The sequence below is a fragment of the Saccopteryx leptura genome, chromosome 2, assembly GCF_036850995.1.
Source record: "Saccopteryx leptura isolate mSacLep1 chromosome 2, mSacLep1_pri_phased_curated, whole genome shotgun sequence".
Taxonomy (NCBI): domain Eukaryota; kingdom Metazoa; phylum Chordata; class Mammalia; order Chiroptera; family Emballonuridae; genus Saccopteryx; species Saccopteryx leptura.
This window is the reverse complement of record NC_089504.1, coordinates 172,626,124-172,638,865: the sequence shown is the minus strand read 5'-3', so window position 1 is coordinate 172,638,865 and position 12,742 is coordinate 172,626,124. Positions and strand designations below refer to the sequence as shown.

The following is a 12,742-nucleotide window of genomic DNA, read 5'->3' as shown; positions in this document are numbered from 1 at the left end:
TCAATCCTGTCCTTAGAACTGATTTTATAGTTTTGTTTTTCTTACAGACACAGGTAGGACGTTTTGCACCTCAGTTCTCTGGATACCAGCAACAGGACTGTCAAGAACTATTAGCTTTCCTATTAGATGGACTACATGAGGATTTGAATAGAATTAGGAAAAAACCATATATACAATTAAAAGATGCTGATGGAAGACCAGATAAGGTAAATTTAATGATATTATTGGCCACCATTGTTTTAATAATGTAGTATCTCTGTAATATGTGTCTGTTTTTCCTTGTAGGTAGTTGCTGAGGAAGCCTGGGAAAACCATTTAAAAAGAAATGATTCTATCATAGTAGATATATTTCATGGCCTTTTCAAGTCAACTCTAGTTTGTCCTGAATGTGCTAAGATTTCAGTAACATTTGATCCCTTTTGTTACTTGACACTTCCATTGCCCATGAAAAAAGAACGTACCTTGGAAGTTTATTTAGTTAGAATGGATCCACTTACCAAACCTATGCAGGTAAGTAATGATTTTTTTTATGCATTTGCTTTTTTTATTAAAAATTAGTATTGAGCTCTTATACCTCAAGCACAATCTAATAATAATTTTATTTGTGTAAGATTTAATAAACTAAATACTTTGGAACTTATTGCAGCATTTTAGAAACTTGAAAGTGTGAGGGATGTGCAGAGTCTCATTACTTGTCATGTAAAAACAAAATTCTCGAAGACTTTTTCTTACAAAGAAAAAGGAGAGGTGGTTTGATTTTACAATTTTGTAGTGAATGTTAGCTTACAAAGATTAGTGATACAGTATTATTTTTCCTGTTTTTCAACTTGGACTCTCTATCATGTTAATTATAATTTTTTCCTAGTGGCTGTGGGACCTAATACTTATAATACATTTTGATTCTTGATATAAGATAATGGTAAATTTAAATACATGTACTTTTTAGGTATCTTAAGAATTTGGAAGAAAAATGGACATATAGTTAGACTAAAAATACTTCAATAATTTTTTAATATTTTAGTAGTTTGGAGTATTATATACTGCTTATTCTATTTAAGAGCCCTGTGCTATGTCTTCATATCAGATGTCTGTCCAATTTTGTTGCCTAGTGTTATAATTGAATTATTTTACATTTTTTGGAGCAAAGCACTGTATTTTCTTCCTTCATTAATTAATTGCTTGATTTCTGGCACTTGACCCACCCTAATGAAAGTAGTTCCTTCCTCTTCTTTTTTCTGTTCCCCTAAATTCTGTTATAGCACTTTTCACATATCATTCTGAACTTTGGTTTACTGCGATCTTTTCTCCTCTAGACCATGACCCCATGAGTTCTTTGAAGATATTATAAATATCTTTGTATGAGCTTGAAATCTTTGTATTTACAATCCTCATGATTGTAGGTACTACTGCAACAGTAGTGTTCAAAATTTTTATTAGTTCAAATAGGTATTTGGGCACCTACTTGGTATACAGCTCTGTTTGGTAAACAATGCAGACATTGTTCCTAATACAGAAGATTGTGTACTTAAGGTCCTTAGCTTAGGATTCCTGCCAGTGTGTTAGAGCGTAATAGTGACCGCCATAACAAAATACCATAGGCTAAGGGGTTTAAACAATAGAAATTCATATTCTCACAGTTTTGAAGGCTAGAATACTAAGGTAAGAGTGCCAGCATAGTCAGTTTCCAGTGCAGATTCTCTTTCTGGTCTACAGACTGCCTCCTCCTCACTGTGTCTTCATATGGCAGGGGAGAGAGCACATTCACAAGCTCTGCAGTGTCTCTTCTGATAAGGGCACCGATCCCACCTGTATAATCTCATCTAAACCTCCCAAAGGCCTTATACCCAAATACCATCACATTGGTGGTTAGGGCTTCAACATGTGAATTTTGAGGGGGTACATGCAGCCCATAATAATATTCATAAAACTATATGAATGGTATATTTTGAACAAAATTTTGATATTGTCTAGTGTAAGTGTTTGGATTTATTATCAACCGGGGTACAGTATAGAAAGTCTTCATAAAAAATATGGTCCTTACATTAAAAATAAGGTTTAGTAGAGACTAGTTATATACTCAGTTTTGCAAATTTCACCCATTACTTTTGCTGCTGCTTTTTGTTTCCTTTATGAACTCAGTGCCCTCATGTAAATATTTCATTCAGTAATGCTGAGAGTATTATAGAGCAAGAGAAGCATGTTATTTGCTCTTATTCATGAGCGGGGCCATAGATACCTGCTTTTATTTTTGGCCAGAGGAATATATGGTCACATTTCTAAAATCACATCCTCACTATTTACTTGTTTATAAGATTGTTAACATCTTTTCAATGGAGAAAAACTATAGCAATGTAGTAATATGCTATGAAAACATGCAGAGTTAGGATTACAATTAGAGACAGTGAGGCTCCCTAGGGCGAAAGCCCTGAGCAGACAAGAGTTCAGAGGTCTCTCTAACCCCGTCCTGGAAACTGCGTGCTGGAAACAGCAAAACAACTGGTTAAGAGTAAAGAACAAGAAAATGTTTAGGCTCTCAGAACAGAGATTAAGAGTCGGCATGTTCCTTGTCCTTCACCCCTGAAAACTTCTGTCTGCTTTCTTGAGTTATTTGTACTTGCTAATAAATATCTGAGTAAGGCTGGAGACAGGACTTCAGTCTGCTGACCGAGACTGTTGCGTCCCCTTGGCCCCTTGGAGCATTTCATCTGGTCTGTGAGTTGTTCATTGTCACTGCAACATAGCAACACTAAACTACACCCTTACCTCTCTAGTGTGTCACTTCACAAATATATGCCAGTGAGTGTAATGGAATAAGAGAGGAGTATAAAAGGATGAGTAAAAATTTTATTGTGCTTGACCAGGCAGGGCGCGGTGGATAGAGCATCAGACTGGGATACAGGACCCAGGTTCAAAATCCCAAGGTCGCCAGCTTGAGCGCAGGCCCACCAGCTTGAGTGCAGGGTCGCTGGCTTGAGCGTGGGATCGTAGCCATGACCCCATGGTCACTGGCTTGAGCCCTAAGGTCACTGGCTTGAGCAAGGGGTCACTGCTGTAGCCCCCCCGTCAAGGCACATATGAGAACGCAATCAATGAACAACTAAGGTGCCACAATGAAGAATTGAAGCTTCTCATCTCTTTCCTTTTCTGTCACTCTGTTCCTATCTGACCCGCTTTCTGTCTCTCTGTCTCAGTCAAAAAAATTTATTGCAACTAGAAAATAGATATTCTTTCTCTACAGTATCTTTGTTAAAGGCAGTAGTCTCCCATACCATATGTATAATCTGTATGATATATATGGCATATATCATACAGATTACACATATTGCATTCAGATTAAACATTAGCCTAGAAGGTATGTTTTGAATGTTTTTCCATAATATGTGTTTTTAATTATATTTCCAGTACTGTGGATTTTATTAAGGTTACCCCTTTTCTCCCTTGGTGACCAACAATATGTTTGTGGAGGTTAAAGCCATGGTTACTACAGAGGAATTGGAATTTTTTTTTCCTACTTGGGGGCAGTAACAACACAAATGCAAAATGATGACCTCATAATTCTATGCTTTACAAGCTGGAGAGGAAAGGGAAATTAGCTAAGTTAGCCTCTTGAACTTTTTCATCACTGAAGTTGATATAGGTCATAGAAGTTTACTAGTACAGTAATTATATTGAACATGTGTTATATATTATTAGACTCTCATACTGTGCAAAGTGCTACAAGTGCAAAGATATTTCCAGTTCTTGTTCTCAGAAAGTTTATCAGTTTAAAAGTGCTATGACCAGGAGCTGTATGAGTCTACAAAAAGAGTAACCTACCCAAACTGGTTATGATTCCTGTGTTGAATCCTAAAGGAGGATCAGGTTTTAAGCATATGAAAGCTAGAAATACAATCATTATAGATCAAGAGAGGGGCATATACAAAGGGCTGAAGGAAAATGAGGACTTGCAGACTGCAAGTAGATATTATAATGAGCAGAAACCAGATCACAAAGAACCTTGATGCCATGATAGGAAGTTTGGGCTTTACCCTAAAAATTTAGGAAGCCATTAAGTAGTATTAGGTAGAGATGAAGTGACCAGATTTGTATTTGAAAAGACTCGAGCTAATGCAAAGATTAGATTGGAAAGCCTTAGATCAGATGGACTAAGATCAAGGAAGAAGTTTTTGCAATGAACAGATGACAAGGGTTTGATCTCTTTTATTGTTGATGATAATGATGATGATGATTATGATGATTTCCTTTGCTGTGAAAATACTCTTTAAAAAATTTTTATTTATTGATTTTAGAGGGAGAAGAGACAGAGAAGGGGGGGAGGCGCAGGAAGCATCAACTCTTAGCTGCTTCTTATATGTGCCTTGACCGGGCAACCCCGGATTTCTGAACTGATGACGTCAGCACTCCAGATCAAAACCCCATCCACTGCACCACCACAAGTCAGGCAAGGGCTTCAACTCTTAAGAGTAAGGTTAATGTCAGGATGGCAGTTAGATACAAGAACCAGTTGAATATAAGAGGCAAAAATGTGGAAGAGTATTTAAAGATGATGCAAAGTTTATTGGATTAAAAAACTGAGGAGACATTGGGACTATTTGTTTTAAGGAGATAGAGAAGAAGAAAGGATTAAGAAGAAACTTGTTTAGTATTGTACATGTTGACCTTACATGGCCTAAATCTGAATTTAGTATTGAACATGTTGAGATGCATGAGGAAAATGTAAGTAGAGATATCAATAGGCATTGAGTTTATGAATCTAAACTAGAGGAAAGAGGTCTGTCTGTGCTTGAGATATAAATTGGGTTGTGACTTCTATAAAGATGGTAGTGAATGTCTTAGAAGGATGAGGTTACCTAAGACTAGGGTGAACCTGTAATTTATCATCTAAACCTGAACTCTTTTCAAAATAAAAGGGCCTGGATGGCAGGCTAAACCAAAGCAAACCAGAATATATTGGCACTTTGTCTAAAGACAGCATATAGAATCAAGAAGATTACTAAGGATAAAACTCTAAAGGGCATGAGAAAAGAGCCTCAAGAAGGTGTGACCAGGACATTTGAGAAGAATAAGTAGTAGTAGTGTTGTAGGGAAAGGAAGATTTTAAAGGAGGGCATGGTCTGCAGTAATGCTAGAGAGGTCAGTAAAATATGGCCTGATAAAAACTCAGTTGTATGATAGTATTGATAACAGGTTAAAAAAGGTGAAAATGGATTGATCAGTGAACGGGAGGTGAGGATGTTACAATAGTAAATGTAGACACTACTTTTAATAAAGTTACTTATCAGATGACAAATGACAAGGGAGATAAATTAGAAGGAAAACAATTAGACTATTTTGTTCTGTTTTGAGTTTATTTTTTTTAAGTGAGAGGAGGGGAGATAATGAAACAGACTCCCACATGCGCCCTGACTGGGATCTACCCACAACCCACCCCATCGGGGGCCAATGCTCTGATCAACTGAGCTTTCCTCAGCCCCTGAGGCTGATGCTCAAACCAACAGAGCTATCCTCAGCACGTGGGGTTGACACTGAAACCAGTCGAGCCACTGGTTGCTTGAGGGGAAGACAGAGAGAAGGGGAAGAGAAGCAAATGGTTGCTTCTCATGTGTATCCTGACCCGGGATCAAACCTGGGACATCTGCACGCCAGGCCAATGCTCTAGCAACTGGACCAACCAGCCAGGTCTCTGTTTTGTTTTGTTTTTTTGTTGGAAGACTCATATATTCTAGTGTTTGTGTGTGATTCAAGATAAAATTAAATTAAAGATAATTGCTGCATTTAGGTTCCAGAGGAAGCATAAGAGCACGGGATTCAGAGCATAGATGCTAGCATTAGCATCAAATGGGAAAAATAACAGCGATTCTCTTTTCCATGTTGAATGAGCCAGAAAGGGGCCTTTTACCCTTCATGTTTGTAGGGCAGGAAGTTGGAGGTTTTCCTCTTTAGTAGCCTCTAATTTTCTTGGTGAAATAGGTATTCTCCTGATAATGCAGAAGTGCTGGAAATAAGAATCCTAAGGAATGGTGAAGACTCTAAATAGTTATTGAGAGAATAAGCAAATAAGGGATACACAGGAGAATTTTTGGCAAGTATTGAGGGATCAGTTGAGATAGAACACTGTGAATTATGTAGTGCACCAGTCTTTAAAATTGGGCAATTTTCTCCAGCATAGCTGAAAGCTCTAAAAATGCATATCAAGAATAAAAAAGAATAACAAATAAATAAAGGTTTTGCAGTGGAGTGGTTGAAATGATGAATTGTGGGGTGGAAGAAGGGCATGAAAACAGGGAGGTAGCAAACTTGGAAAAAACTAAGATTTAAAAGGACTAGAAATCTCAGTGCAAGCCAGGGATAGAAAATAATGAGTTTCCAGGAAAAGTAAGTATGGTTAGAGAGTATCCTGTTAAAAGATTTTAAGAGGCCCCGGCCAGTTGGCTCAGTGGTAGAGCGTCGGCCTGGCGTGCAGAAGTCCCGGGTTCGATTCCCGGCCAGGGCACACAGGAGAAGCGCCCATCTGCTTCTCCACCCCTCCCCCTCTCCTTCCTCTCTGTCTCTCTCTTCCCCTCCCGCAGTGAGGCTCCATTGGAGCAAAGATGGCCCGGGCGCTGGGGATGGCTCCTTGGCCTCTGCCCCAGGCACTAGAGTGGCTCTGGTCGCAACAGAGCGACGCCCCAGAGGGGCAGAGCATCGCCCCCTGGTGGGCAGAGCGTCACCCCCTGGTGGGCGTGCCGGGTGGATCCCGGTCGGGCGCATGCGGGAGTCTGTCTGACTGTCTCTCCCCGTTTCAAGCTTCAGAAAAATAAAAAAATAAAAAAAGAGAGAGAGTTTAAGAGCCTGACCAGGCGGTGGTGCAGTAGATAGAGCATCAGACTGGGATGCGGACAACCTAGGTTTGAGACCCCGAGGTTACTGGCTTGAGAGTGGGGTTGCTGGCTTGAGTGTGGGATCCATAGACATGACCCCATGGTCGCCGACTTGAGCCCAGAGGTTGCTGGCTTGAAGCTCAAGGTCTCCAGCTTGAGTCCAGGGTTGCTGGATTGAGCAAGGGGTCACTTACTCTGCTGTAGCCCTCCAGTCAAGGCATCTATGAGAAAGCAATTGTTGAACAACTAAGGTGCCACAATGGGGAATTGATGCTTCCCATCTCTCTCCCTTCCTGTCTCTCTGTCCCTATCTGTCTCTCTCTCAGACTCTCTCTGCCTCTGCCAAAAAAAAAAGAGTTTAAGATGTCAGAGGTGGAACAGATTATGACAAGGTCTAAGAAATTAACTACAGTTGAATGGAAGTCTAGGTCTTTATATTAACAGTTATTATACAATACATTTTTAAATAAAATATGTATTTCCGATGGCTTTAGGCGACCCCTGTGTTTTGGTCGTTCGACCCCCGCCAGGGTCACGACCCACAGGTTGAGAACCGCTGCTTTATATTGAGGAGCCAAAAAACAACAAGGCACAGATAAATTATTCGTATGGACATTGTCACCCTAGTTGGTGATAAGATGGGAGACAGTGTGAGCCAAATGCCAAATGAATGTAAGGAAGCAAACGAGGTTGGTCTCATCTACTGAATATTCTTAGCAATATAATAAATTTATTACAATTTTTTTTTTTTTTTTTTTTTTTTTTTGCTTTTTAGTAAAAAGTGGTTGTCCCCAAAATTGGAAACATACTTGATCTTTGTACAGCATTATCTGCTTTATCAGGAGTGCCTGCAGATAAGGTAAGTTATTTCTGGTTTTGAAGTATTATGAGTTGGAGTTTAGTTTTGCAGTATTGTAAAACCAGCTCAATAGAAATTAATTTTTTTTTTAGATGATAGTTACTGATATATACAATCATAGATTTCACAGAATATTCGCAGTGGACGAAAACCTTAGTAGTATTATGGAGCGGGATGATATATATGTGTAAGTATAACATTCATTATACAAAATATTACACGAGAAAAAATTCAAAGGAATAATGTAAAAGTTTTCAGAATTTATGGTCAGTTTTGTCTTTATAGGTTTGAAATTAATATCAATAGGACAGAAGATACAGAACATGTGATAATTCCTGTTTGCCTAAGAGAAAAATTTAGACACTCAAGTTATACCCACCATACTGGTTCTTCACTTTTTGGTCAGCCTTTTCTTATGGCTGTACCACGGAACACTACCGAAGATAAACTCTATAATCTCCTGCTTTTGAGAATGTGGTAAGCATTAGGTAATTCTATATTAGCAAAATAAAATATGAAATAGCTAATGAAAGTAAACATGCAAGGTACTATCAGAATATTATTAGGTAAGTCTATTATCTCTATTTATACAGGACAGATAACAATTTTAAAAATCAATGTATAGTCTAATCTAGCTTTTTGGTCATGTAAAACATTACTGAGGTAAATTCACAATTTTAAAAATCAATGTATAGTCTAATCTAGCTTTTTGGTCATGTAAAACATTACTGAGGTAAATTCAAACCCAGGAATCATGAATTCTTTTAGCTGTTTTACACTAAAAGTTAACAGTTGAAAGACAATAAAGATTTATAACAAAAAAAAAATTTATAACAGATATTAGATGTTTCACTTCTTTAACATAACTGCTCATTCAAGAACTCATACTAATAAGTAGTTTTATTTAAAATAATAAACTTTCATGGTTGATAGTATTGTAAGGCAACTGCTTTTTGTTTTCCTAAAATCTCAATTTGAATTTTAAGGTAATCAAGAATGTCACTTGAGTCTCTGGCGGGTTGGCTCAGTGGTAGAGCATCAGCCCAGAGTGTGGATGTCCCAGGTTCGATTCCCAGTCAGAGCACACAGGAGAAGTGCCCATCTACTTCTCCATCCACTCCCCTCGCTTCTCTCTCTCTCTCTCTCTCTCTCTCTCTCTCTCTCTCAATTGGAGCAAGTTGGCCCCCGGCACTGAGGAGGGCTCCATGGCTCGGCCTCGGCTTCAGCCTCAAGCACTAGGAAGAGCTCAGTTGTTGAGCAACAGAGCAACGCCCCAGATGGGCAGAGCATCACCCCCTAGTGAGCTTGCTGGGTGGATCCTGGTCAGGGCACATGCGATGTCTGTCTCTGCCTCCCATCCTCTCACTGACTTAATTGGTTAATAAGTATTCTTGCATACCTATTTTAATCATGTAGTCCCATAACCCATGCATAAAGATCACATCACACAACTATGAATGATATTAAGTTGAAAAATATTTACCACAAAATTTTACCATTTAAAAACAATGTTAAAACCCAGGAACAAATTAATTTTTTATAAAGACAACCAAAATAATTTATTCCATTGCACTTACAGAACTTGATCTTTCCTTGAATCTACTAAATGACCACTGTTATTTTATTTAAAAGTTTTGTTTAATTGAAAGAACAGAAAACTTTTTTAAGCTCTTAGCTTTATAGAACTGAATTTGTTTGATTTCTGATTTTATTTAAGCCGATATGTCAAAATATCTACTGAATCCGAAGACACTGAAGGATCCCTACACTGTTGTAAGGACCAAAATGTTAATGGAAATGGCCCAAATGGCATACATGAAGAAGGCTCACCAAGTAAGACTTTACTATTAAATTGTAAAAACTTTTCACTTGGATTATTGCCTCAAAAAAGTGAGAGGGTGAGAATTAAGTAACTAAAAAATATCTGCTAGCCTGGGGAAAATAAGTTTATTTAAAGATTTCTAATATCTCAAATTAGGTGAAATGGAGACAGATGAGCCAGATGATGAATCCAGCCAAGATCAAGAACTTCCCTCTGAGAATGAGAACAGTCAGTCTGAAGATTCAGTTGGAGGAGATAATGATTCTGAAAATGGATTATGTACTGAAGAAACATGCAAAGGTCAACTCACGGGACACAAAAAACGATTGTTTACATTCCAGTTTAACAACTTAGGCAATACTGATATCAACTACATCAAAGATGATACCAGGCATATAAGATTTGATGATAGGCAGCTTAGGCTAGATGGTAAGTATTTGTGAAAAATGACTTAAAAACTAAGCTTGAGCAACGCATGTTATTCTTTTAATAAAAACCACAAAATTCAACACAAATTTTAATGTTTACTTATCTATCTAAAATGCTAAATGAAAAGCCTTAATTTCTAAGTACGTATTCTAAAACATACATTAGTGTTTATTAATAGAAGTTGAACTTATGCTTGTTTTGTTTTGTTTTAACTCCTAAAATATTTTAATGGCTTAGAAACAGCAACTTAACATGAAATACACTGATTTTAACATTAAAGCATATTGGATTTTAAAGAAAATATGTTTCCTACCTTAGAAAGATCTTTTCTTGCTTTGGATTGGGATCCTGATTTGAAAAAAAGATATTTTGATGAAAATGCCGCTGAGGTAAGTCATCACTCGTTAACCCTTTTATCTTTTCCATGTCAATCGCTCAATTTTGTTATATTCTTGTTTCTAGCAAATATGTGTATTTTGCTAGTATAAAAAAATGGTTGGCTATGTTCTAGTAAAGACTTCTTGGTTTTGTACATTCTTTCTGTTTATACTTTTAGTTGTTCTTAGGTGTGTATTCTGGAGTTACTTAGAAGTGTGATATGAATCTCAGCCGAAATAAGCTTTATGTTGCTTTTGAGGAAGTTTAGTAGGAGTTTTTCATTACTATTCATAGTAAGATGATATCACTAAAATGAGTTTTGTTTCATTTGTTCTCTTAACTCAAGAAATACTTCTCTTTAGGATTTTGAAAAACATGAAAGTGTGGAATATAAACCGCCTAAAAAACCCTTTGTGAAATTAAAAGATTGCATTGAGCTTTTTACAACAAAAGAAAAGCTAGGTGCTGAAGATCCCTGGTAAGAAACAAAGTTAAATAAATTGTTTCTAAATTTTTAAGAGGGTTTATACTGAGGTATGTGCTACATAGAGTTAGAAAGGTGATAATCAAATTCTCTTTGATATTTTAAATACAACATTTCTTTATATGGTAATCTATTAAGAGGGATAAGAATGTCTTTAAAAGTATTATTATCATTTAAGCTTTAATCCCACTCCTATGTTTTTCAGAACAGCCATTTTACTTTGAATAATTCATTTTAGTTACTTATTCTTGAGAATTTTTATCTGTGCTGCTGTTTTGAGAGAAATTTTTAGGAAATTTCTAATCTTTTGTGATGATATTAATTCCATTACAGCACAGAAATTGAGATTTTTTTAAAAGATATATCAGCACAGTTTTGTGATATATCCACATCTTTTTAGCATACTGAAATGTTAGTAATCCGGCCCTTATCATTTATTTGAATACTTATTTGCATATTAGTTTATAATAGCTTAATGTATTTGGAAAATGTATGGACAATAAAATAGGAATTCCTGTCATTCTGGTGTATATTAGACAAACAATAACTCCCCACTGAAAAAAATGTTGTTTTCAAACATGTTCTATATCAGAGGTAGTCAACCTTTTTATACCTACCGCCCACTTTTGTATCTCTGTTTGTAGTAAAATTTTCTAACTGCACTCCGGTTCCACAGTAATGGTGATTTATAAAGTAAAGAAGTAGGCCTGACCTGTGGTGGCGCAGTGGATAAAGTGTCGACCTGGAAATGCTGAGGTCGCCGGTTCAAAACCCTGGGCTTGCCTGGTCAAGGCACATATGGGAGTTGATGCTTCCAGCTCCTGCCCCCTTCTCTCTCTCTGTCTCTCCCTCTCCTCTCTAAAATGAATAAATAAAAAATAAATAAAATAAAATAAAATAAAGTAAGGAAGTAACTTTATAAAATTTATAAAGCAGAGTTACAGCAAATTAAAGCATATAATAATAATTACCAAGTACTTTATGTCAGATTTTCACTAAGTTTGGCAGAATAAATCTTTATAAAACAACTTACTATAGTTAAATCTCTTTTTATTTATACTTTGGTTGTTCCACTACCACCCACCATGAAAGCTGGAACTCCCACTAGTGGGTAGTAGGGACTAGGTTGACTACCACTGTTCTATATATTGTTTTAATTGTCTCTATCGAGCTTTAAATGTTTATTTTTAGGTATTGTCCAAATTGTAAAGAGCATCAGCAAGCCACAAAGAAATTGGACTTATGGTCCCTTCCTCCAGTACTTGTGGTACATCTCAAGCGATTTTCTTACAGTCGTTACATGAGAGACAAGTTGGATACTTTAGTTGATTTTCCTATCAAGTAAGTTTTGATTATGCTTCATAAACACTGGGCAACTCTAACCTTTTTTAGACATCAGGTAACCTTGGGTCCAATTTCAGTTTTTGAGTACTTCTAACAATTCATAGGATCAGTAACAATTTTTATTCCTACTTAAAATTTTATTTCAAAGAACAAAAAGAAAATTACTTTAAAAAACTTATTTTGTATTACATTATTATAGGTTCTTTGGCTATGTTTATAAATCTAAGATATTTATGGGAGCTTAGTAATTTTGTTTTTCCTAGAATTTAATCATCAATTATTCCTAAATATGCTTTTAAAAAAAGAATAAAGTAATATATAAAAACAATATTGGAATTGCTTAGAAGGATGACACAGTAGTGTTACTGTGTCACCCACCCTTCAGTTTTCTTACTGCATTGTCCAGAATATGACATCATATTTGGAGAAAGGTATAATGTTGTCTGGAGATAGCATCTTTGTAGTCTTTCTTATTTTTAAGCTTTCATGAAACAATTGAGAATTTAGAAGGACAGAAAAAGAATATTATATTCTCATTCCCATAGTCCAGGAAGGACTTTCTTGAA

At 36.6% G+C, this 12,742-nt stretch overlaps 1 protein-coding gene across 1 annotated transcript in view; it reads left to right on the top strand.

Moving 5' to 3' along the window:
* USP15 (ubiquitin specific peptidase 15) overlaps window positions 1-12,742 on the top strand; it is a 164,152-nt gene that overhangs the window by 141,227 nt on the left and 10,183 nt on the right. The window contains 10 exon segments of the mRNA XM_066369325.1: window positions 48-206; window positions 286-510; window positions 7,636-7,719; window positions 7,812-7,906; window positions 8,005-8,196; window positions 9,437-9,552; window positions 9,698-9,970; window positions 10,289-10,359; window positions 10,711-10,826; window positions 12,024-12,173. Of these exon segments, the coding sequence (XP_066225422.1) occupies window positions 48-206; window positions 286-510; window positions 7,636-7,719; window positions 7,812-7,906; window positions 8,005-8,196; window positions 9,437-9,552; window positions 9,698-9,970; window positions 10,289-10,359; window positions 10,711-10,826; window positions 12,024-12,173 (1,481 nt within the window).